This window comes from Plectropomus leopardus, chromosome 15, assembly GCF_008729295.1.
Source record: "Plectropomus leopardus isolate mb chromosome 15, YSFRI_Pleo_2.0, whole genome shotgun sequence".
NCBI classification, from domain to species: Eukaryota; Metazoa; Chordata; class Actinopteri; order Perciformes; family Serranidae; genus Plectropomus; species Plectropomus leopardus.
Genome location: NC_056477.1, coordinates 15,196,145 through 15,222,600, shown reverse-complemented (window position 1 = coordinate 15,222,600; position 26,456 = coordinate 15,196,145). Strand labels below are relative to the sequence as shown.

General features: G+C 35.7%; 1 protein-coding gene across 1 annotated transcript; it reads left to right on the top strand.

The window, feature by feature from the left end:
- Positions 1–23: 23 nt before the first annotated feature.
- On the top strand, positions 24–15,662 carry slf2 (SMC5-SMC6 complex localization factor 2). Its single transcript, XM_042502313.1, has 21 exons — positions 24–162; positions 966–1,000; positions 2,971–3,497; positions 4,118–4,360; positions 5,197–5,242; positions 5,951–7,380; positions 8,006–8,088; positions 8,189–8,302; positions 8,408–8,575; positions 9,328–9,433; positions 9,522–9,609; positions 9,707–9,848; positions 9,945–10,032; positions 10,163–10,339; positions 11,561–11,655; positions 11,772–11,859; positions 12,006–12,128; positions 12,251–12,328; positions 12,475–12,561; positions 13,828–13,896; positions 14,014–15,662. Exons 1-21 carry the CDS (start codon positions 128–130, stop codon positions 14,749–14,751), a joined length of 4,560 nt encoding a protein of 1,519 aa, XP_042358247.1. The 5' UTR covers positions 24–127; the 3' UTR covers positions 14,752–15,662.
- The last annotated feature ends 10,794 nt before the right edge of the window (positions 15,663–26,456 follow it).

Here is a 26,456-nt window from a genome sequence, read left to right as displayed (position 1 = left end):
ATGATTCGGCTCGGCTGCAGCGGTACAGGCGGGAGAGGTGCAGACGATGAGATGATTTTAGCATTAGAGCTCTGGGTTCTGTTATTATCGCTGTCTGTGGTTATGGTCAACCAGTCCAATCCACAAAATGAGAAGAGCAACAGAGAATCAAGGAAACAGTCGGTAAGAAAACCTGCGGGCTTTGTTTGCACTTCATTGCTAAACTGTGAGCGCGTTAGCCAGCTAGCTAAACAGAGCACTTCCTGAAACAGTAACATGCTAATATTAAAATTCATTGATTTAGACAGACACTATGAGTAAGGCCGTTATGTGCGCCCTACTAATTACCTACTGCAAGTTTAATTGTTGTCACAACGTAAAGACTTAATGGTAACCAATGACACTGTCACAATGTAAACACGTTGTCCATGTCAGTTACCTTACTAGCTATCCACTTTGTTTAGTTGCTAGCATAAACATTTGTGTAACTTTCTTAACGTTTGTTTGTGATTGGGATTTTCAATGGTGTTGCTGATCAATATGTCAAAGCGACACACTCGCAGGTTAATGTTTACCCCCCAAAAAAGCTTTAAGATGATTTCTGTTGGACTCGTGTTGTCACTAACGCGTTGTTAGGTCACTGTGATTGGTGAACTTGCTAGCAGGTGTCCTGCTGGTGTTGGCCGAGGAAAAAAGAAGGAAGGGTCATTGCGTCAGTGTTTATACATCCAAGGCGTGAACGCGCACTGACAGCAGGTAGTTTTGTACATGAACTGAACACACGGTTAAACCAGCCTTCAAACGAGTAAATTATAATACTCAGGAGTGCTAATGTTACTCAGCTCTCTTGGTTATGTTTTCCATAACACTGTCTATATTTACCTGTCTTCTGTTTTGAAAATCGCACTACTAAGCTGCGTTATTGTCGTCTTGGTGACAGAACTTATCGAAAAATGATCAGTTCCCCCTCTCTGGCTTTCTTGCAGGAAACTTACAGAGTACTTTACCCCGAGGAATAAAGGTGGGTCAAATTGTAGCATTATGCACCTTTAATCGTTGTTGTCTTGAAAAGTGTTAATGGCTAAATTTACCGCGTGATGCTGGTCATAACGCAGCTGTTGTGATTGTGAACTTATCGAGTAGGAAGGGTTGGGTATTTAGTCTTGCAGGCAATCCTCCATGAATGTAGTTAACATAATTGTTTTGACTCGGTATAATGATCAAATACTAATGAATAAAATGCAATGTAACTCAGCAACCCTGCTCTAAACCCTACCGTCACAAACTTAAAAACACCAGTGAGTCTTCGATTCAGTTTTTCTGCAGTTTTGGAGCAGGTAGTTTATTTTTCTTTTGAATTGAACTGTGTTATTATGAGAGGTGGTTCTAATATTTTGTCCAACCCTTTTTGTGAAAGGAGCATAGACAAAGTATTAGAATAGTACTGTTTATTCACATGTTAAGATATTGCAAATAAGTGATGTTATTAATTTATTAATGTGAATAAATTCTAATATATCTGTATGATGGCAGGATTAGTATTTGGTTTGGCAATGTCCCAATTTCTCTCAACTGCTGTAACTTGTTGACAACAGAGTAAATGTAACATGAGCCATGCATTGCACCTAATGTTAATGCAACTGTGTGTCAGATAAGCTTTGGATATGATGTGATGATTTGTTGTCATGATAATTGTTATAATAATGTGATTGTCAAGCGCAGTTCTGCTTGACCTAATGCACAAGCTGCTTTAAGTCACACATGTAAGGTAGTCCTCATTTACACCTAGTGATAATGTGCATTTTGGATGATCTGATCACATGTGGACAGCACTAAATACAGGTGTAAACGACAACCAAGACGCATGTGATGTGATCACTCCAACCACTTGCCGAGGTGGTCAAGGACACATTTTACCACATATCCTTTGCTAAAGTTAATTTGTTGTGATGTTTCCCCCTGCAAGGATGATGTCATCAGCACAGGACTTGGTGGTTATTTTGGTGATAGTGTGCCAATGCTTTATAACTTGGACAAAGTGTTACATGACATCATCAATGATTTTGACCTGTGAAAGTATTGAATTCTGCTGACAACAATATATACAGCTGTACTGACAGAACCACTAATGTGACTGGTGGAGATGCTACAGAGCAGCGTGTGAATAATAACTGTACGCAGGACAGTAACGAAATCTGACTGCAAGTGGTCAGCTGGAGACACATGATAGGCACAGTTGTGAACAGTGATGTGTCTTAGCTGTCCCCTGCGTTTGCATCACTGAAACGCATGTTAATACCAGGTCTAAACAGGCTTTTTGTTCCTCATATTGTACTAATTGGTAGACCAAAGTAGAGCTTGTGTGGCAGTGACATCAACAGACCAAATTGTAAATGTGAATTCTCTTTTTGCCAGAGCAAATAAAACCGTTTGCAGCTTTAACTGGTTCCCAGGCAAGGTAGTGAGGGCTTACCCTTCCAAAATTAGGCTTATTTTATGGCATTAGACTTGTCAACAAAAAAGTAAACAGGTCGGTCAGATGTTTCTGTATCTGCGGGCCCTTTTTTCCCTGGCATAAAAGAAGAAGAAAGACAAACGTGAAGGTGTGGCATTTGGTAAAATCCCATTGCTGTTTTAGTCCATTAATCATTGAGAGAAATTGTTAAATTTGCAGCAGTTTAATATGATCACAATTTACTACAAAACCTTACTCAAATAAACGCCACTTTTATTTTTAAAAAGAAAAATTCGAAACAAACATTTATTTTGGTGTGCTGCCACTGTGAAGTCTAGACATGGAAAACAGTAAATACAACAACATGCAGCTCTCAGCTTTTGATTGAACTTGTTCACCACAGGTATTGGCATCGTGGGCCCTGACTGGCTGACAAATGATGACATGTCCACCTGTTCAGACTTGAGAATTCAGTGGCACGAAATATTTTAGGGGACGTAAGACCTTAATGCACAAATGTTTCCTATCTGTTATAGTGAAGGACCTCGGAGTCCAGCAGTGCTCCCAATCCCAATTCACACCTTTTCTCCCGGAGACTCCAATGAAGCCCTCTAACCGGCTCTCTCACCCACCTCCTCGGAGAACGTTGCCATTTCAAAGCCCAGAGCCGTGCCACAGGGATAGACTGGGTCCACAATGGCACCCTCCTTATCCTCTGGGACCAATACATTCACCAGGGTTTGTTCCAAGCAGCCCAACTAACATTGGTTGCTCTGTAAATAGGTATCAACCCATACCAAGAGGCAGACTGGATCCTGTGCAGCACCAGCGCCATCCAGCTCCAGGGTCTTTCTGCTCATCTGGGTATGCTCCAGTCACACCAGTTAGTACTGATCCAACAGCTAATGGGGCTCCTGGTGTCTTTTACCCTGCATCTCCCCACTTCATGAAGGATTTAAGCAGCCACTCCCCATCTTCCCATATCAGGAGAGATCACGGGACCGAATCCAAGGGCACTTGGTCTTATAAAAATGTAACCACACAAAGACAAGAATCAAACAAGGTATAGTTTTCTCTTTTTTCAATATGTCCATTACTGAAACCAAGGTTTGTTTAAAAAGTGTCTTGTTTCTGACCATACGCTATATTTAAGATGGACGACACCCCCCCACTATGCTTAATGGAGGCTAAAATATCCCAGATACGGGTGCTGTGATGTTGTCATGCGCTGTCAAGGGTGATGTCATTGAGAGGCAGATTCTGCGCAGCAGCAATAATCGTTGTGGGGGAGTTCCTGTCAAAACACCCGTCCGAGCAGCCCCATTGAATGCGAGGGCATGGATTGGCTGTCACAGTTATCAGTCATGGTGGAAAGACTTATCATAAAAACGATCACTTGAACAAACATCAGGGCGATTAGAACTACCTTCAGTGATGGAAACCATCTTTCTGAAAAATTTCTTTGACGTGTACCTCTAGTTTTTAGTTTGGCCCATGTCCCGTTCACTAACATGAAGGGGCAGGCTTTATGACCTATACTGCAGACAGACACCAGGGGGTGATCCAGATTGATTTGGGGGGAACTGTAATGCTGTCCATCTCTATATAAAGTCTATGTTTCTGAGCTGTACTACAGTATAGCAGTCATGTGGTGCTGAGTCTTTTTGACATTTACTCTATTAGGCTCTGTCCGGTGATGCGAGGACTTCAGTACAAACTGTCCAGCTCCACAGGCCCCCTGTAACCCCATCATTCAACAGCAGAGCAAGTCAAGACTCACTGGCCCCCTCCGACTCAGAGTATTGGAGTCCTGGACACAGCCAGTGGGCCCCGTCGGTCTACCAGCCTTCACCGAGTACCCAGTCCCCTGACAGGAGTCGTGGTTCAAGTTTACCCAACATGTACAGCCCTGTAGCCCCTTACCAGGTAAAATCTGTAATGCTTCAGACATGAAGTTCAAGTTTAGAGTTCTGATCGTCTGTAAGGCCAGTGTCAAGCCAGGCTTGCTGTGTTGGGGAGAGCACAGTGTGGTGTTCTCAGTCTTTGTAATAGGACTTTTTTAAACAAAGATTAAGGTGATAACGCTTATGTCAGTTAAAGCATTTGAGTTCAGTTTACTGATATTTTTGTAACTCATTATCTTTTATAAACATGCCAATGTGAAAATTAAGCAGCTAGTTATTTTGAATGATTAAACACATTACCATACAAAATACACTATATATTATTAATATATCAATTCATTATGGGAATAATATAGATTAAAAAACACACTAAATTAGGCTGTGGGTAGCTGGAAAGAAATCTCGACACTAATTAAGTATAAACAACTCTGACTACATACAAACTCAAGATCAAGGATTTTTATTGTATCAATTTGGAAACTTGCCAAAATTAAGTCTCACATTGGTGCACCTTGGAATAGCTATATTTCTAAACAGTTGAGCTCTAGAAATTGGTAAAATCAGCTGAGTTCCTCATGAATGATTGTCGATTTAAGTCGTGCTCCCAAAATTTAGATTTGATTAGATTTTAAACTGTTTGAATCCCTGCATAGTAACACTGTCATGACTTTTTTTCCACAAAAAGAAGCCTGCTTGTTAAAGAGTGTGTCAAATATGTTTTTGCTACGATGTGGTTTGTTGTCATCGTAGTCGTATAATAATGTAATTGTCATTTGCAATGATTCTTCACCTCATGCACAAGCTGCTTTAAGTCACACATGTAAGGTGTTTTTCTTTCTTTCTTTCTTTCTTTTTTAGGAACAGCAACATAAACGAACATCTTTAAGTGAAAACTTAATTCCAGGTAATACTGTCGAAGTGAATCTGCTTATTTTCCACTCATCCACTTCTTAATTATAAGGCTACAATCTTTAACCTTGTTGGTATGTAATCTTGTCGTTACTGCAGTCAGTGATTATAGCCTTATTAAGTTTGTAGCACAAGATGTTTCCATCTTGTAGTGTGGCTACACTGAAATTGTCATTGACCTGTATGTAATGTGGATCAATTAACTTGAGTGATACACAGAGATAGTGCTGGGAATGTCAGCAGGTTTTGCAAGTCGTAAAAATTGGATTGACAGTAGCAGAGTGTAATGATCATCTCCAGCTAGAGTGCCATTTTTAATGTTTTGCTACAGTCCCCTGTAACAGATGGAAAACATTAATACAAATATCCGCTTTAATCTTCAGTAAACTTCCCCTCTCTCTTTATCATTTATATTCATGTTTTCTCTACTAAGGTGTTCACAGGAATCACTCACTAGATTCTTGCATTAGTGCCCTTTAGTTGTTGCTAAATACCAACAAATATGAGCCTCAGCTGTTGGTACTTGTGTACAAAGCTGTTACTTTTACATGCCACATTATAACAGATAGCAGTATGCGCGTAATTACCTGAATTTTTACATGGTAGTATAGTAAAATTCTACTGGACACCGACAATGAAAGACATTAATAAACACTGAATGTTTGTGAGAAAAAATATTTATGATGTTTTTTTCTGTCTGCAGTAGTGGACTTGAATTTCTCACCTCAGAAGAGGTGCAGGGAGTTTGAGGACTGTGACGATAGTGCAAAGAAACTGTGTCTTCCGGGTTGTGGCAAACCACAGGCACCAAAGCCCGCTGTTGGCAACTCACTCAGTACTTCACTGCTGTCTCAGACGTCACAGAGGCATCCTTCAGTCTCGGAACTGTCACCCAAAACCACAGATAGCCATCTGTGCACAGAGCCACCACGTTGCCAGTCACCATGCTCAGAACTGTCATCCACATTTAACCCCCCCCAGTCATCCTGTGCATCACTGTCACCCAGACCTTGTTTAAAGAGACCACCATCAATGGGGGCAAAGCAAGCCTATATCACTTCCAACCAGAATCATTCAAAGCTAATAGAGTTAACATCACCTACAAAAGTGTTCCCAGGTGAAGAACGTTTGAAGAAAAGAAGTGAGGAAAATGATAAAAGGGATAAAGCAAGCTCTTTTGTATCTTACGAGGTTCCCCCCAAAGACACTGGTAGCTCACTTCATATTCAGTCAGGCAGCCACCACTCAGGTCATCCCCACCGTAATACTTCAGTGTTACCAGCCAAGACCCCGAGCAGAGGAAATCATGTGGAGGAGAGCACGAAGTCGGACAGTAGCACTCCAAAACTAGCCTCAAAAACAAATTCAGGTTATTGCACGGTAGAAAGAAACAAAACCACCCGTCCGCGAAGACCTGTAGCAGTCCCTAACGATATCGATGACCTTTTCACCCCTGATCCCCTGACCTATGTAGTCAGCTCTGGCCATAAAACTACAAAGACCAGGAAAGATGGGATCAAATCCCTCATCTCAGAAAACAGTTTTTCCTCCAGCACTGTGACCAGCTCCAGTACTTCAGTTACTGCATCCTCGTGTCGCAAAACTGGTTCTCCTCATGCAGTGGACACCCGAGTGTCTTCCTTGTCATCAGCACATCTCCCACAAGTCTCAATGCCAACTGTAACTTTACAGCGGGTAAAACTTGAGAACTTTAAACCTATTTTCTCTAAAAACACTGAACTCAAAAAGAGCCCCATCCCTCCTTCAGGCAAGCAGCTCAAAGATGAGAAACACACATCGCTTTTTCCTAACAATTTGGAAACATGCGCTTTAGAGACTGGGAACACGACTGCTCCGTGTCATCGTTCTCGGTCTCCACTGCTGGAGAAGCGGGCAAATCCAGGGCGTAGAAAACCGGTGATTGAAGAGGATCCCATAGATGTGGAGCTGGACTTAGACCTGAGTTTTGCATTAGATATGGATCTAACCCAGAGCTCCCAGAGCAGTGAGGAGGAGCAGCTGCTCTCCCTGCAGGAAATGATGGAGCGTGTTACCAAGCCTCCAGATACGCCGGAGAAGGGAGCCTTCTCTGAACCTAGTACACCTGGACATCGCAGCACTCAGTCAAAAACTGTAAGCTTCACATAACTTGTCTTTATTGTACAGTACTGTGCAAAAGCGAAAGGCCATCATAGAATTGTTGTTTTAAGAAAGTTGCAGAGAGGATAAATATATATTTATTTCTGAGTCACTTTGTTAAGATACAAAGAATACAGAGAACATGTACAATTCATTGAAACATCAAAAAAGTCAGTAAAATGGCTTCTTTGGACTTAAGTCAATATTTAATATGACCTCCCTTTATACTAAGTACCTCTTGAACTCTCTAGGGCAGACTATTTTGAAGTTTTCTTAAATAATGTTGTGGTATACCAGAAGTTTATTATTGTAAATCTCACATTGTCTGCCCAAGAGAATTCCAGACATGCTAAGTGGAAAGGGACGTTACATTAAAAACTTGCAACTTTAACCTGTTGAAGTTCTTTTTTTCTGATATATTTGTGTTATTAATACTGTATACATATTTCCTTTGTGTTCTTCAGAATATGAATATTTATGATCATTTCAACCTTGCTAAAATAAGTTTAAGTTGACCTAAAACTTCTGCACCGTTTTGTACATAAAGTTGTGAATGTGTGATCGTCAGCTCCAGTGGTAAAACCAGTAGCCTAAGTGTTGTTTGTTTTGTTTCCCACAGCAGCCATTGCCATCAACCACAAAGTCAGGCAACTACAAGAACAGCCTTGACCAGATGCTGAAGGAAATAAACTCCACTAAAAAGTATATATGCAGAACACATCACTTGCATTACGTTTTAATTCGAGCTATCGTAGGTGCACACAAGACGAGTGAACTTTCCCTGCTTTGTTTTATCCATCAGAGCTAAAGAGCTTGAGACACAGCTTCTAACTGCATGTCAGGAGGACCTGTTGAGAATAGCTGAATTTGAGGAGGCTGAGGAGAACCGGGAGGAGGGCGTCTCCACTGAACAACAGTAAAGCATGCAGGAGCACTCTGATACATTTTACCTTGTCACTGGGACACAGCCCCTGCAGAGTATTTTACTATTATCTGCATTTTTATGTAATTTGTTTTCTAGGGAATTCCTGCAACGCTACTCTTTGATGTCCAATGCAATCAGGGAAGTGCCTCCAGGAGAAGTCGTGTTCAACCTGGAGAAATTTGGCCAGATCTTCGACCACAATACACTGCAGCTCAGACAGTGCATGGTCAGTCCGCAGGGGACGGCGCAAAAAACAATTCTTTGGTGAGTTATGTTTGTGTGAGGGCACGCTCATGAAAGTTCAGAGCAACATGTCACGTTAACTGAATATGGGATTGCCATCAAATTTGATATTGGTAGTCACTGCCCCTCGGGCCGTGATTCTGTTTTATTTTGGTGTTTCTCTGACATTTCAGTCAGTCTTTGTTAGGTGTTTTATACAGTACATAAATTAAGGATGGGCATTTTAAGAAACTTCTATATTCGAGTACTCGCATTAAATTATTATAGAGTCTGAGTATTCGGGAAAAAAAAATTAATGTGAGAATGGGAATGTAAATTGGCCAACAACAAAAAACAAGTGCAATATAAAATGCATTTATTCAGCAGACAGGCTTCACTTTGCATATTAAACTATATATTCAAAACTGACATAAGTAAAACTCTCTTGCTGTGGTTAGCGTTACATAGTTTAGATGCAGCGCTAAAGGACTGTTGCTGAGGCGCTCTTCTCCTGGTCAGTTTAAATTCCTCCTGGTTACCATCAGCTAACACAGGAGCGGCTAACGTCCGACTCCGAGCTGTTTTATGCTCCCAACAAACTCACCAACACCCAAACAGCTCCACTTTGTCCCATTAATAATTAAGTCTTCAGTGCGCTGTTAGACCCATTCAGATACTGTGGGATGTAGTAAATAAACATCACAGCACATATTGGCCATTATCAAGCTTTAGACTTTTAGTTTTGCTAATTCATTAATTCCTCTAATCTTTCTCTCTCTACTTCTGTTCCCAAGGTCCAGCCCTGCGCAGCTGAGATTGCACTTAAATATTGGATTGTTCCAGGAAGCTTACGACTGTCGCTCGCCCTGTCCAACTCAGGTTACCCGTTTCCTATTCAAGGTAGGCCCCAAGCACACCTGTAGTATGTTAATTTTGATTTCTGTCCAAATTCTGAACTTTGGCAGTAATTCTTTGTTGATTCTATCAGATGATGTCAGTCCACAGTGAGAGGATGGTATCTGAAAAGATGCTACAGGCCCTCTGTGACATCGCCTGCACTGCTGCTTATCAGATAGGTTAGTGCCTCAAACAGTCGTACCACTTTTGATATTTCCTCACTATGGTTAAGACATGTTGACATGTTTTTTTGCTTTGCGTATGCTTCCTTCTCAGTGGAAAATGGAAGTCAGCAGTTTAAAGTGTGGGTGCCCAGTTTGGCCGATGTGGCGCTGGTCCTGATGAATATGGGAATTGCGTTCGTCACTCTTTTCCCTTTTGAGAACCTGCAGCCTCCATTCACAGAGGGAGATCTGCTGTAAGTAGCGTTCCTGATTAATTATTTCCTTGTTTCCTATGTGATCTGAAAGTTTTTTTCTTAATTCCATGCAGTTAAATTTTTGTTTTTGTGTAGGGAAGACATCTATTTTAAAAGTGAGAGTCCCTCCAGTAACACGGAGAAGAGCACTTTCCCCGAACACAACTGCAACAACATCTTGAAGGTGAGACACAAAAGGAAACCGATGTCTGATTGATACAGTTTGCTGTCTTGTCTGTGAGAGAGAGCATTTAGTAGAGTGCACAACTTCACCCTTCAGATTATTCACTTGGTTGTTTCTCCTGTATCTGCAGTACCTGTCTTACTGCATGAGCCTCTGTCCGCTGGCGTACAGCGACAATGAGCTCCTGCTGCTGCTAACTGTTGTGGGAAGGGTGGGCCTGGACACTCGGCTCATCCTGCAGTCCAGTGTGGAGCTGTACCCTCTACAGTACAAAATTGTCAACAACATCAGAGACTGGGACTCCATGGTCAGTTCATGCATCCTTTGGATTCCTACAAAGCAATGAAATGTTCGTTTTCCAGGCTTTGCAAAGTATTGTGAAAGCATTTTATTAATATTTATACCAATATGTACCATTACATTTCAGATTTGTATAAAATCAGGTAAATCTGTGTGCTAATGATATGTGTAAAGGTGCAACATGTATTGCCTGGCTACCTGTTCTAAACTAATAGGAGGCAGCATTTCACCCCAGAGCCAGCTTCTTAATAACTAACATGCAAAATTCAGCTGCTGATAATCTGATTGCTGGTCACTGCTATTTTATAATCTGCATCAGCCTGCAGTTTATTTTACAGCTACCTTAGCTCAGTTGTACCAATTTAACAGCCACATCAAAACTACTGTATATATCAAAACCTTTTGGGATGTTTTTTGGTACAGTTTGTGTCGTCATTACTTGCGCTAAAGATACATTTTGCTTAATAACTAACGTTAGAGGTTAGTTACCAGTCTTAAAGAAACATTTTCTGCTCAGCATCAACTCTCATTTCTTTTTTTGTCAACTGTTGTCCCCAGCGATGAAAATTTATGCAGATTTTTGCAGACCTGTGCCACTAATCAGGGGGCTGTACCTTCAATGTAATTGACAAGCCCTTGGGGCAACTCTAATTCTTCTTCCTCTCATGTCAAACTGAGGGCAGACTGGATGCCACAGTGGCTCACCATAACTTCTAGAGGAGAAGTTGTGAAACAAGACAGGATAGGCCATAGCATCAGTTTTATTACTTCTTCACGCTCTTTTGTGCAATTTTTTTTAATGCTTTATACTAAAATTCTGGCCATATCTTACATATTGCACCTTTAACATCAGACAAATCTATCAAAATGTGTAAAACATAGTGTTGAATACAACTTGAAGTTACAATTTGCAGTGACTCGGTCATTTAGCCACCGGAAGTGTGCAAAATGATCACAATACGCTTTCACTGACAGTTGATATGATAATATTGAAATATTGCCATCTCTATTGTATACAAATGTACTTTGAGATTATTATGGCTAATATATCATATGGACTGTTTATGCATACACAGACATCACAGAATGTTTGGGCATGGAAACTGGTTTAAAAGCATAGAAATCCCTCGACCAAAATGTTTATGAACCCTGTGCACCTTTAATTCAAAATATTATTCTTTTTTTCTCAATTAGTTAATTATTTATTACTTGATTAAAATGTTTTCAGCTGCCCAGAATCTGTCTGGCCCTTACTGATCTGACAGATGACCACCACAACATGTGCCTGCTAGTTCAACTGCTGCCTGACAACACACGCGGAAAGTATGTCTATTTTCTGTTTTTCTCTGCTCGTCCTTATTTTTACCCACACAAAGCTTTTTTTAAATTTGATTTTATTGTGTTGCATATTTGAAAACTATTCACTTTTGTTTATGCAGGCAGCTACGGAGACATCTAAGCCTGTCCATGATCTCCAAACTGTTGGATGGAAATTGCACCTACAGACCTAAAGAAAAGGAGTTTCAGGTAATCTGTTTCAGCGTGTAAACCAAAACAGTTTCTTTTAGAGACAAGAAGTTAAAATACATAGTTATTTTAAATTACCATCATAAAGCAACAAACGTCTTCATTAATCTATATTTCCCTCCCTCCTTGTATTCTTCCATGTGTAGCTCTCTGATTTGAGGCCGTACCTTCCCCGTATGCAACCCTCCTCCCTTCTCCGAGGCATGCTGAGCTCCTCCAGCAGGAGTCAGAAAGATAAGGAGGAGCACATGGACACCCTAGACCAACAGGTGAGCCTTATTTGTAAAATAATCTTGTAATCATACATGTAACTGAATTTTTTTGTGGATGTATGGAACATGTTTAGAAATTTTTCTGATGCAAGTTTCTCCCCGTTTGTCCTGTGTCTCAGTCCTACTACCTCTGCTACAGCCTTCTGACGTTAGCGAATGAAGCTTCCAATTTTCAGTTCTTCCCATCTCATCAAAAGGTATGACTTAAATTTTTTTTTTTTTTCTGGTCTCAAGTGTTGTGCCTAGTTTATCATGGAGGTTTTTCATGTCAGAAGATGGTGATGTCCATTTGCTTGTGAGAGTTGTGTTAATGTTACCTTGCCCCTTTTATTCTGGTTCTCAGAGGCAGCTACTGTGTCTGTGCTCTGAGCTGGAAACGCACGTCAAGTGTGACATCAGAGAGAGTGAGAAATGTCTTTACCGGAGCAAGGTGAGTTCAGTTTTTAAAAGAACGTCAGGTATTTGTGTCCATCGGTGTGTGTTTTGATGTAGACCCACATGCAGTAAAACATCTTTCTGCTTTTCTTCAGCACATTTAAAAGGGTTGTGTAGCACTGACAGAGGTTTGCGCTCAAGTTAAACTTTATTATTGCCCTGGATATTGGTTTGCAGTCAGGCATTAAACACATAAATCACAGGAATACATTAATGACAAAACAAAGCATAAGACCTGCTATAAAAACTCACAGTATGAAATAACAGAAATGAGTAAATAATAGATTCAGTGATAGACACACTTCCATCTTAGATTACTGACCCTAACACATCCAATCAATGAAATTTAAGTTTAAACTGCAATTGCAAGTATGTTATTTTTGTTGGATTGTGTTGAATGTATAGAGGAAAATTCCATGAATGAGATCTTAGTGTTGTTTTCACAGCCTTTTATTAGAGTGTTAACCAGTTTCTTAAAACTTTTCATTACCACCTAGTCTGAGATCATCTAGGATGAAAAACTTTATTACACTACATTGATGTCAGTGGCAGCAGCATCCCCGACAAATACAGTTTCATCGCAGAAATAAGTTTTTAATCTCAAGTCAAAGCTGTTTGAGATATTTACCAGCTGCTCATCAGAAGTAACAACGCGGACTTATTGTTTAGACACGCTGTTAAATGCATGCTGCTCTGTCCAGACTTGAATCAGTATCTAACGTGACAATAAAATTTCCCCTAAATTTTTATCTGATATGCAAGTTTGGTCCTCTCAAATTTGGTGCATACATCTTTCCTGACAACAGCATAAGCAGTGGTGTCCCTCTGCAGAAAACTTTTTAATCTCTTAGACTCCAAGATGTTGTATTTAGGTGAAAGGAAAGAATCTGAATCAGAATAATGCTGTCCACACAAAACAATACATTGCTACACACCATTAAATGTAGTATTAAAAAACTGTCATTTGCCCAGAACCAAAGGTGGCATCTTTTGGTCTCTTTTTGTTCTGCAAATTGTCTAAAACCTGAAGATATTCAATTTATTTTCATATAAGACTAATAAAACCTGCAAACATGCACAATTAAAGGGTAAAAAATGACTTAAACAATGAATTGATTGATCATAATTGTTGATGATGCAATAATTAAATATCATTGCTGACTTTGTTTTAAGATGCAGTCATGCAAACCAATCATTAAAACTTAGGGTGCCCTCAGAAGCAGTGTGTTTTGTAACGTCTGCCTTCCTCTTCTCCCTCCAGGTAAAGGACCTGGTGGCCAGGATCTACACCAAGTGGCAGATGCTCCTTCAGAGGACCAGGCCTCTCCATGTATAGCAGTCTTATATAAACTCTTCTATGAATAATTTAGTTTCACAGTTTTTCCTTCTTGAAAAGAAAAAAAAGCTGAATTTTTATTTCTGATTTACAATATTTGTTGTCTTGTAGGGGAAGCTGTATGATTACTGGCAGCCTTTGCCTGTGGACACACTGACGAGCAGCCAAGAAGAGCTGGACAACAGTGATGATGGAGAGGGACCTGTAATGGAGGACGATGAAGTAAAAGAAACCAATGAAACTGAACAGTTTACAATGCCAAGTGAGGATGAGGAGAAGGAAGAGGAACACACAGACGCAGACGAGACAGGGGACAACATGAAGTCAGGCAAAACCGAGGGAGACAATACAATGGACACAAACAAGAGCGAGGACAGCAGGAAGTCAGAGGACATGGAGGGAGACAACACAATGGACACAAACAAGAGCGAGGACGACAGGAAGTCAGAGGACATGGAGGGAGACGATACAATGGACACAAACAAGAGCGAGGATGACAGGGAGCCAGAAGACATGGAGGGAGACGACACAACGGACACAAACAAGAGCGAGGACGGCAGGAAGCCAGAAGACATGGAGGGAGACGACACAACGGACACAAACAAGAACGAGAACGACATGAAACGAGAAGAAAAGGGAGACGATGGAATGGATGACACAAAGGAAACTGGGGAAGCGGCGGAAACGGTCCATGGAGACTTGAACCACGAGATCTCAGAGATGAAGCTTCACGACCACAAGCAATCAGAAGCTGGAGACATAAAGCGAACTGAGGTGGAGACTGAAAATCTGGTTGAGAGAAGAGAAATTTCTCACTACAGCCAGGTACCAGCTTGTGATCTACTGTAGTGTGATAGTTTTTTATTTGTTTTCAACTGTTTCTTTGAATTTAAGCTCATTTTGCACTATTTGCCTACCTTTTTCTACAGAAAACCACTGCTTCATTGTCAGTACAAATACAAAGTTTATATTTATGAATAAAACCATTTTTGGAGCAAACACAAAGTTCATAATTTTATTTGGTGTTGCACAAAAATGAAAAATATTATTTTATTGTTTGTCTTTTCTTTTTAAGTAACTTGATGTTTGACTCGTGTGTAAATGACTACTCACTATACCTCTTTTCATTTATTTAGTTGAGTGCCCACACAGCCTGTGTTTAATTGGGAGGAATTCTTTAACATCCTTGTTATTGTTCATCTATGTTCATTTGTTAAACTCAATTAATTTCTCGAAAAAACAGTTAAGTGTCATCACTTGCTTTGGCTAGTCTGAGCAACCAGAAAGCTAATGTACTGTTTGCATGATACAGTATAGGTCAGCCTCATGTGGAAATGTCACCCATGTTCAAAATTGACTTGACTATGCAACATGTGTATGAGTACATTATCCATTTAGAAACACCAACTTGTAACCAGGTTTCTCGGTAGTAACTGTATAGTTACCAAATGTAGTTATTATAAATCTGCAGCTGGTATTCTTCACAGTAGTTATTTTGACTTGTCATAATACAAAAAGTACAGGTGTTACTGCTAACACAAAAAAAATACTTTGTTCTATTTAAACTCTTCCAGTAAATCCTGACAGTGACACTGAAGCTAAATGGAATTCAGCCATAATTATATTATTTACACCTGTGCTTTTGTTTTTGTCACGTCAAAATGTCTTGTGTGGAAAAAAAAAGTATTGATTTCCAGATTCTTGTCATCTTGTTTGTTGATTTATTGTTATTATTTAATTGTTGTTTTGAATGTGTTCTTTTTGTTTAATATCCCTTTGAGAAAATATTTTTTTAATGATGGAAAATACTTTTTTATAGCTGCTGAGAAAATAAACTTTTTTGTATCCGTTAAAAAGTTATTTGTTGCCTTCATAAAATATTTCTACTCCCACCAGTATTACCAGCAAGATTAAAAAATTAATAATCTAATATAAAGTAACAACACAACTAATGTATTTGTGATAGCATCAAGTATTTGTCAAAAAAAGCCACAGAATTTGTCGTGATTTATTCTAAAGTGATGATTGTGTTGTCCTTTGAGACAGTTATATAAAATATGTGCTGAAAATTGCATTTGATTAACAGATTACTTGCCAGATATATATCGCCTTTTAAAAAATTGCAACCCCTGTTATTTCAGACAAGATGAATGTTGCATGTATCAAATTCCAACTGTCCAGTCAAAAGAGCACAAAATATACACAATGGTTCGGGCCCCTTGAAAAAACTAGAATGAAATGTTTTGGTTTTGTTTGCATTTATTATATTATTATTATTATTATTATTATTATTATTAGGGCCATAACTGAATTAAAAATGGTCATAAAATATGTCTACTCCCACCAGTATTACCAGCAAGATTAAAAAATTAATAATCTAATATAAAGTAACAACACAACTAATGTATTTGTGATAGCATCAAGTATTTGTCAAAAAAAGCCACAGAATTTGTCGTGATTTATTCTAAAGTGATGATTGTGTTGTCCTTTGAGACAGTTATATAAAATATGTGCTGAAAATTGCATTTGATTAACAGATTACTTGCCAGATATATATCGCCTTTTAAAAAATTGCAACCCCTGTTATTTCAGACAAGATGAATGTTGCATGTATCAAATTCCAACTGTCCAGTCAAAAGAGCACAAAATATACACAATGGTTCGGGCCCCTTGAAAAAACTAGAATGAAATGTTTTGGTTTTGTTTGCATTTATTATATTATTATTATTATTATTATTATTATTATTAGGGCCATAACTGAATTAAAAATGGTCATAAAATATGTCTACTCCCACCAGTATTACCAGCAAGATTAAAAAATTAATAATCTAATATAAAGTAACAACACAACTAATGTATTTGTGATAGCATCAAGTATTTGTCAAAAAAAGCCACAGAATTTGTCGTGATTTATTCTAAAGTGATGATTGTGTTGTCCTTTGAGACAGTTATATAAAATATGTGCTGAAAATTGCATTTGATTAACAGATTACTTGCCAGATATATATCGCCTTTTAAAAAATTGCAACCCCTGTTATTTCAGACAAGATGAATGTTGCATGTATCAAATTCCAACTGTCCAGTCAAAAGAGCACAAAATATACACAATGGTTCGGGCCCCTTGAAAAAACTAGAATGAAATGTTTTGGTTTTGTTTGCATTTATTATATTATTATTATTATTATTATTATTATTATTAGGGCCATAACTGAATTAAAAATGGTCATAAAATATGTCTACTCCCACCAGTATTACCAGCAAGATTAAAAAATTAATAATCTAATATAAAGTAACAACACAACTAATGTATTTGTGATAGCATCAAGTATTTGTCAAAAAAAGCCACAGAATTTGTCGTGATTTATTCTAAAGTGATGATTGTGTTGTCCTTTGAGACAGTTATATAAAATATGTGCTGAAAATTGCATTTGATTAACAGATTACTTGCCAGATATATATCGCCTTTTAAAAAATTGCAACCCCTGTTATTTCAGACAAGATGAATGTTGCATGTATCAAATTCCAACTGTCCAGTCAAAAGAGCACAAAATATACACAATGGTTCGGGCCCCTTGAAAAAACTAGAATGAAATGTTTTGGTTTTGTTTGCATTTATTATATTATTATTATTATTATTATTATTATTATTAGGGCCATAACTGAATTAAAAATGGTCATAAAATATGTCTACTCCCACCAGTATTACCAGCAAGATTAAAAAATTAATAATCTAATATAAAGTAACAACACAACTAATGTATTTGTGATAGCATCAAGTATTTGTCAAAAAAAGCCACAGAATTTGTCGTGATTTATTCTAAAGTGATGATTGTGTTGTCCTTTGAGACAGTTATATAAAATATGTGCTGAAAATTGCATTTGATTAACAGATTACTTGCCAGATATATATCGCCTTTTAAAAAATTGCAACCCCTGTTATTTCAGACAAGATGAATGTTGCATGTATCAAATTCCAACTGTCCAGTCAAAAGAGCACAAAATATACACAATGGTTCGGGCCCCTTGAAAAAACTAGAATGAAATGTTTTGGTTTTGTTTGCATTTATTATATTATTATTATTATTATTATTATTATTATTAGGGCCATAACTGAATTAAAAATGGTCATAAAATATGTCTACTCCCACCAGTATTACCAGCAAGATTAAAAAATTAATAATCTAATATAAAGTAACAACACAACTAATGTATTTGTGATAGCATCAAGTATTTGTCAAAAAAAGCCACAGAATTTGTCGTGATTTATTCTAAAGTGATGATTGTGTTGTCCTTTGAGACAGTTATATAAAATATGTGCTGAAAATTGCATTTGATTAACAGATTACTTGCCAGATATATATCGCCTTTTAAAAAATTGCAACCCCTGTTATTTCAGACAAGATGAATGTTGCATGTATCAAATTCCAACTGTCCAGTCAAAAGAGCACAAAATATACACAATGGTTCGGGCCCCTTGAAAAAACTAGAATGAAATGTTTTGGTTTTGTTTGCATTTATTATATTATTATTATTATTATTATTATTATTATTAGGGCCATAACTGAATTAAAAATGGTCATAAAATATGTCTACTCCCACCAGTATTACCAGCAAGATTAAAAAATTAATAATCTAATATAAAGTAACAACACAACTAATGTATTTGTGATAGCATCAAGTATTTGTCAAAAAAAGCCACAGAATTTGTCGTGATTTATTCTAAAGTGATGATTGTGTTGTCCTTTGAGACAGTTATATAAAATATGTGCTGAAAATTGCATTTGATTAACAGATTACTTGCCAGATATATATCGCCTTTTAAAAAATTGCAACCCCTGTTATTTCAGACAAGATGAATGTTGCATGTATCAAATTCCAACTGTCCAGTCAAAAGAGCACAAAATATACACAATGGTTCGGGCCCCTTGAAAAAACTAGAATGAAATGTTTTGGTTTTGTTTGCATTTATTATATTATTATTATTATTATTATTATTATTATTAGGGCCATAACTGAATTAAAAATGGTCATAAAATATGTCTACTCCCACCAGTATTACCAGCAAGATTAAAAAATTAATAATCTAATATAAAGTAACAACACAACTAATGTATTTGTGATAGCATCAAGTATTTGTCAAAAAAAGCCACAGAATTTGTCGTGATTTATTCTAAAGTGATGATTGTGTTGTCCTTTGAGACAGTTATATAAAATATGTGCTGAAAATTGCATTTGATTAACAGATTACTTGCCAGATATATATCGCCTTTTAAAAAATTGCAACCCCTGTTATTTCAGACAAGATGAATGTTGCATGTATCAAATTCCAACTGTCCAGTCAAAAGAGCACAAAATATACACAATGGTTCGGGCCCCTTGAAAAAACTAGAATGAAATGTTTTGGTTTTGTTTGCATTTATTATATTATTATTATTATTATTATTATTATTATTAGGGCCATAACTGAATTAAAAATGGTCATAAAATATGTCTACTCCCACCAGTATTACCAGCAAGATTAAAAAATTAATAATCTAATATAAAGTAACAACACAACTAATGTATTTGTGATAGCATCAAGTATTTGTCAAAAAAAGCCACAGAATTTGTCGTGATTTATTCTAAAGTGATGATTGTGTTGTCCTTTGAGACAGTTATATAAAATATGTGCTGAAAATTGCATTTGATTAACAGATTACTTGCCAGATATATATCGCCTTTTAAAAAATTGCAACCCCTGTTATTTCAGACAAGATGAATGTTGCATGTATCAAATTCCAACTGTCCAGTCAAAAGAGCACAAAATATACACAATGGTTCGGGCCCCTTGAAAAAACTAGAATGAAATGTTTTGGTTTTGTTTGCATTTATTATATTATTATTATTATTATTATTATTATTATTAGGGCCATAACTGAATTAAAAATGGTCATAAAATATGTCTACTCCCACCAGTATTACCAGCAAGATTAAAAAATTAATAATCTAATATAAAGTAACAACACAACTAATGTATTTGTGATAGCATCAAGTATTTGTCAAAAAAAGCCACAGAATTTGTCGTGATTTATTCTAAAGTGATGATTGTGTTGTCCTTTGAGACAGTTATATAAAATATGTGCTGAAAATTGCATTTGATTAACAGATTACTTGCCAGATATATATCGCCTTTTAAAAAATTGCAACCCCTGTTATTTCAGACAAGATGAATGTTGCATGTATCAAATTCCAACTGTCCAGTCAAAAGAGCACAAAATATACACAATGGTTCGGGCCCCTTGAAAAAACTAGAATGAAATGTTTTGGTTTTGTTTGCATTTATTATATTATTATTATTATTATTATTATTATTATTAGGGCCATAACTGAATTAAAAATGGTCATAAAATATGTCTACTCCCACCAGTATTACCAGCAAGATTAAAAAATTAATAATCTAATATAAAGTAACAACACAACTAATGTATTTGTGATAGCATCAAGTATTTGTCAAAAAAAGCCACAGAATTTGTCGTGATTTATTCTAAAGTGATGATTGTGTTGTCCTTTGAGACAGTTATATAAAATATGTGCTGAAAATTGCATTTGATTAACAGATTACTTGCCAGATATATATCGCCTTTTAAAAAATTGCAACCCCTGTTATTTCAGACAAGATGAATGTTGCATGTATCAAATTCCAACTGTCCAGTCAAAAGAGCACAAAATATACACAATGGTTCGGGCCCCTTGAAAAAACTAGAATGAAATGTTTTGGTTTTGTTTGCATTTATTATATTATTATTATTATTATTATTATTATTATTAGGGCCATAACTGAATTAAAAATGGTCATAAAATATGTCTACTCCCACCAGTATTACCAGCAAGATTAAAAAATTAATAATCTAATATAAAGTAACAACACAACTAATGTATTTGTGATAGCATCAAGTATTTGTCAAAAAAAGCCACAGAATTTGTCGTGATTTATTCTAAAGTGATGATTGTGTTGTCCTTTGAGACAGTTATATAAAATATGTGCTGAAAATTGCATTTGATTAACAGATTACTTGCCAGATATATATCGCCTTTTAAAAAATTGCAACCCCTGTTATTTCAGACAAGATGAATGTTGCATGTATCAAATTCCAACTGTCCAGTCAAAAGAGCACAAAATATACACAATGGTTCGGGCCCCTTGAAAAAACTAGAATGAAATGTTTTGGTTTTGTTTGCATTTATTATATTATTATTATTATTATTATTATTATTATTAGGGCCATAACTGAATTAAAAATGGTCATAAAATATGTCTACTCCCACCAGTATTACCAGCAAGATTAAAAAATTAATAATCTAATATAAAGTAACAACACAACTAATGTATTTGTGATAGCATCAAGTATTTGTCAAAAAAAGCCACAGAATTTGTCGTGATTTATTCTAAAGTGATGATTGTGTTGTCCTTTGAGACAGTTATATAAAATATGTGCTGAAAATTGCATTTGATTAACAGATTACTTGCCAGATATATATCGCCTTTTAAAAAATTGCAACCCCTGTTATTTCAGACAAGATGAATGTTGCATGTATCAAATTCCAACTGTCCAGTCAAAAGAGCACAAAATATACACAATGGTTCGGGCCCCTTGAAAAAACTAGAATGAAATGTTTTGGTTTTGTTTGCATTTATTATATTATTATTATTATTATTATTATTATTATTAGGGCCATAACTGAATTAAAAATGGTCATAAAATATGTCTACTCCCACCAGTATTACCAGCAAGATTAAAAAATTAATAATCTAATATAAAGTAACAACACAACTAATGTATTTGTGATAGCATCAAGTATTTGTCAAAAAAAGCCACAGAATTTGTCGTGATTTATTCTAAAGTGATGATTGTGTTGTCCTTTGAGACAGTTATATAAAATATGTGCTGAAAATTGCATTTGATTAACAGATTACTTGCCAGATATATATCGCCTTTTAAAAAATTGCAACCCCTGTTATTTCAGACAAGATGAATGTTGCATGTATCAAATTCCAACTGTCCAGTCAAAAGAGCACAAAATATACACAATGGTTCGGGCCCCTTGAAAAAACTAGAATGAAATGTTTTGGTTTTGTTTGCATTTATTATATTATTATTATTATTATTATTATTATTATTAGGGCCATAACTGAATTAAAAATGGTCATAAAATATGTCTACTCCCACCAGTATTACCAGCAAGATTAAAAAATTAATAATCTAATATAAAGTAACAACACAACTAATGTATTTGTGATAGCATCAAGTATTTGTCAAAAAAAGCCACAGAATTTGTCGTGATTTATTCTAAAGTGATGATTGTGTTGTCCTTTGAGACAGTTATATAAAATATGTGCTGAAAATTGCATTTGATTAACAGATTACTTGCCAGATATATATCGCCTTTTAAAAAATTGCAACCCCTGTTATTTCAGACAAGATGAATGTTGCATGTATCAAATTCCAACTGTCCAGTCAAAAGAGCACAAAATATACACAATGGTTCGGGCCCCTTGAAAAAACTAGAATGAAATGTTTTGGTTTTGTTTGCATTTATTATATTATTATTATTATTATTATTATTATTATTAGGGCCATAACTGAATTAAAAATGGTCATAAAATATGTCTACTCCCACCAGTATTACCAGCAAGATTAAAAAATTAATAATCTAATATAAAGTAACAACACAACTAATGTATTTGTGATAGCATCAAGTATTTGTCAAAAAAAGCCACAGAATTTGTCGTGATTTATTCTAAAGTGATGATTGTGTTGTCCTTTGAGACAGTTATATAAAATATGTGCTGAAAATTGCATTTGATTAACAGATTACTTGCCAGATATATATCGCCTTTTAAAAAATTGCAACCCCTGTTATTTCAGACAAGATGAATGTTGCATGTATCAAATTCCAACTGTCCAGTCAAAAGAGCACAAAATATACACAATGGTTCGGGCCCCTTGAAAAAACTAGAATGAAATGTTTTGGTTTTGTTTGCATTTATTATATTATTATTATTATTATTATTATTATTATTAGGGCCATAACTGAATTAAAAATGGTCATAAAATATGTCTACTCCCACCAGTATTACCAGCAAGATTAAAAAATTAATAATCTAATATAAAGTAACAACACAACTAATGTATTTGTGATAGCATCAAGTATTTGTCAAAAAAAGCCACAGAATTTGTCGTGATTTATTCTAAAGTGATGATTGTGTTGTCCTTTGAGACAGTTATATAAAATATGTGCTGAAAATTGCATTTGATTAACAGATTACTTGCCAGATATATATCGCCTTTTAAAAAATTGCAACCCCTGTTATTTCAGACAAGATGAATGTTGCATGTATCAAATTCCAACTGTCCAGTCAAAAGAGCACAAAATATACACAATGGTTCGGGCCCCTTGAAAAAACTAGAATGAAATGTTTTGGTTTTGTTTGCATTTATTATATTATTATTATTATTATTATTATTATTATTAGGGCCATAACTGAATTAAAAATGGTCATAAAATATGTCTACTCCCACCAGTATTACCAGCAAGATTAAAAAATTAATAATCTAATATAAAGTAACAACACAACTAATGTATTTGTGATAGCATCAAGTATTTGTCAAAAAAAGCCACAGAATTTGTCGTGATTTATTCTAAAGTGATGATTGTGTTGTCCTTTGAGACAGTTATATAAAATATGTGCTGAAAATTGCATTTGATTAACAGATTACTTGCCAGATATATATCGCCTTTTAAAAAATTGCAACCCCTGTTATTTCAGACAAGATGAATGTTGCATGTATCAAATTCCAACTGTCCAGTCAAAAGAGCACAAAATATACACAATGGTTCGGGCCCCTTGAAAAAACTAGAATGAAATGTTTTGGTTTTGTTTGCATTTATTATATTATTATTATTATTATTATTATTATTATTAGGGCCATAACTGAATTAAAAATGGTCATAAAATATGTCTACTCCCACCAGTATTACCAGCAAGATTAAAAAATTAATAATCTAATATAAAGTAACAACACAACTAATGTATTTGTGATAGCATCAAGTATTTGTCAAAAAAAGCCACAGAATTTGTCGTGATTTATTCTAAAGTGATGATTGTGTTGTCCTTTGAGACAGTTATATAAAATATGTGCTGAAAATTGCATTTGATTAACAGATTACTTGCCAGATATATATCGCCTTTTAAAAAATTGCAACCCCTGTTATTTCAGACAAGATGAATGTTGCATGTATCAAATTCCAACTGTCCAGTCAAAAGAGCACAAAATATACACAATGGTTCGGGCCCCTTGAAAAAACTAGAATGAAATGTTTTGGTTTTGTTTGCATTTATTATATTATTATTATTATTATTATTATTATTATTAGGGCCATAACTGAATTAAAAATGGTCATAAAATATGTCTACTCCCACCAGTATTACCAGCAAGATTAAAAAATTAATAATCTAATATAAAGTAACAACACAACTAATGTATTTGTGATAGCATCAAGTATTTGTCAAAAAAAGCCACAGAATTTGTCGTGATTTATTCTAAAGTGATGATTGTGTTGTCCTTTGAGACAGTTATATAAAATATGTGCTGAAAATTGCATTTGATTAACAGATTACTTGCCAGATATATATCGCCTTTTAAAAAATTGCAACCCCTGTTATTTCAGACAAGATGAATGTTGCATGTATCAAATTCCAACTGTCCAGTCAAAAGAGCACAAAATATACACAATGGTTCGGGCCCCTTGAAAAAACTAGAATGAAATGTTTTGGTTTTGTTTGCATTTATTATATTATTATTATTATTATTATTATTATTATTAGGGCCATAACTGAATTAAAAATGGTCATAAAATATGTCTACTCCCACCAGTATTACCAGCAAGATTAAAAAATTAATAATCTAATATAAAGTAACAACACAACTAATGTATTTGTGATAGCATCAAGTATTTGTCAAAAAAAGCCACAGAATTTGTCGTGATTTATTCTAAAGTGATGATTGTGTTGTCCTTTGAGACAGTTATATAAAATATGTGCTGAAAATTGCATTTGATTAACAGATTACTTGCCAGATATATATCGCCTTTTAAAAAATTGCAACCCCTGTTATTTCAGACAAGATGAATGTTGCATGTATCAAATTCCAACTGTCCAGTCAAAAGAGCACAAAATATACACAATGGTTCGGGCCCCTTGAAAAAACTAGAATGAAATGTTTTGGTTTTGTTTGCATTTATTATATTATTATTATTATTATTATTATTATTATTAGGGCCATAACTGAATTAAAAATGGTCATAAAATATGTCTACTCCCACCAGTATTACCAGCAAGATTAAAAAATTAATAATCTAATATAAAGTAACAACACAACTAATGTATTTGTGATAGCATCAAGTATTTGTCAAAAAAAGCCACAGAATTTGTCGTGATTTATTCTAAAGTGATGATTGTGTTGTCCTTTGAGACAGTTATATAAAATATGTGCTGAAAATTGCATTTGATTAACAGATTACTTGCCAGATATATATCGCCTTTTAAAAAATTGCAACCCCTGTTATTTCAGACAAGATGAATGTTGCATGTATCAAATTCCAACTGTCCAGTCAAAAGAGCACAAAATATACACAATGGTTCGGGCCCCTTGAAAAAACTAGAATGAAATGTTTTGGTTTTGTTTGCATTTATTATATTATTATTATTATTATTATTATTATTATTAGGGCCATAACTGAATTAAAAATGGTCATAAAATATGTCTACTCCCACCAGTATTACCAGCAAGATTAAAAAATTAATAATCTAATATAAAGTAACAACACAACTAATGTATTTGTGATAGCATCAAGTATTTGTCAAAAAAAGCCACAGAATTTGTCGTGATTTATTCTAAAGTGATGATTGTGTTGTCCTTTGAGACAGTTATATAAAATATGTGCTGAAAATTGCATTTGATTAACAGATTACTTGCCAGATATATATCGCCTTTTAAAAAATTGCAACCCCTGTTATTTCAGACAAGATGAATGTTGCATGTATCAAATTCCAACTGTCCAGGGTGTGATTTTTATAAAAACATGTGCTTCAGTATGTTTCTGAAGTTTTTGGAGGAACAAAATAAAGGGCATTTATACAAAATTGTTCCTATATCCCAGTGATTTTACCATCTGTACTGCTACAGTGCACTAGGAGTTGTTCCAAACTTCATTGTCTGTAGAGCAGCCCTATAACCTGTTTCTAGATTATGTCATTCCCACAGTTTATGTTTTGGGCTTTGGAAATAGTGTTGAAACTTGGCAGAAGACATCTTGTTGTTGCACTTTAAAGTTACCTCAGTGTTATTTCCTCCAACAGGCTTTTACATTCAAACAGTCTCTTTGCTGCTGCTAAGTTGTTTACATCCAGCATGGCTCATATATTCAAAATAAAACAGAGATTTGAGTTGTGTTATCTACTCTCTGCTCTGAATTATTAATTTTAATAATAACAACACGTGATCTGATTGCAG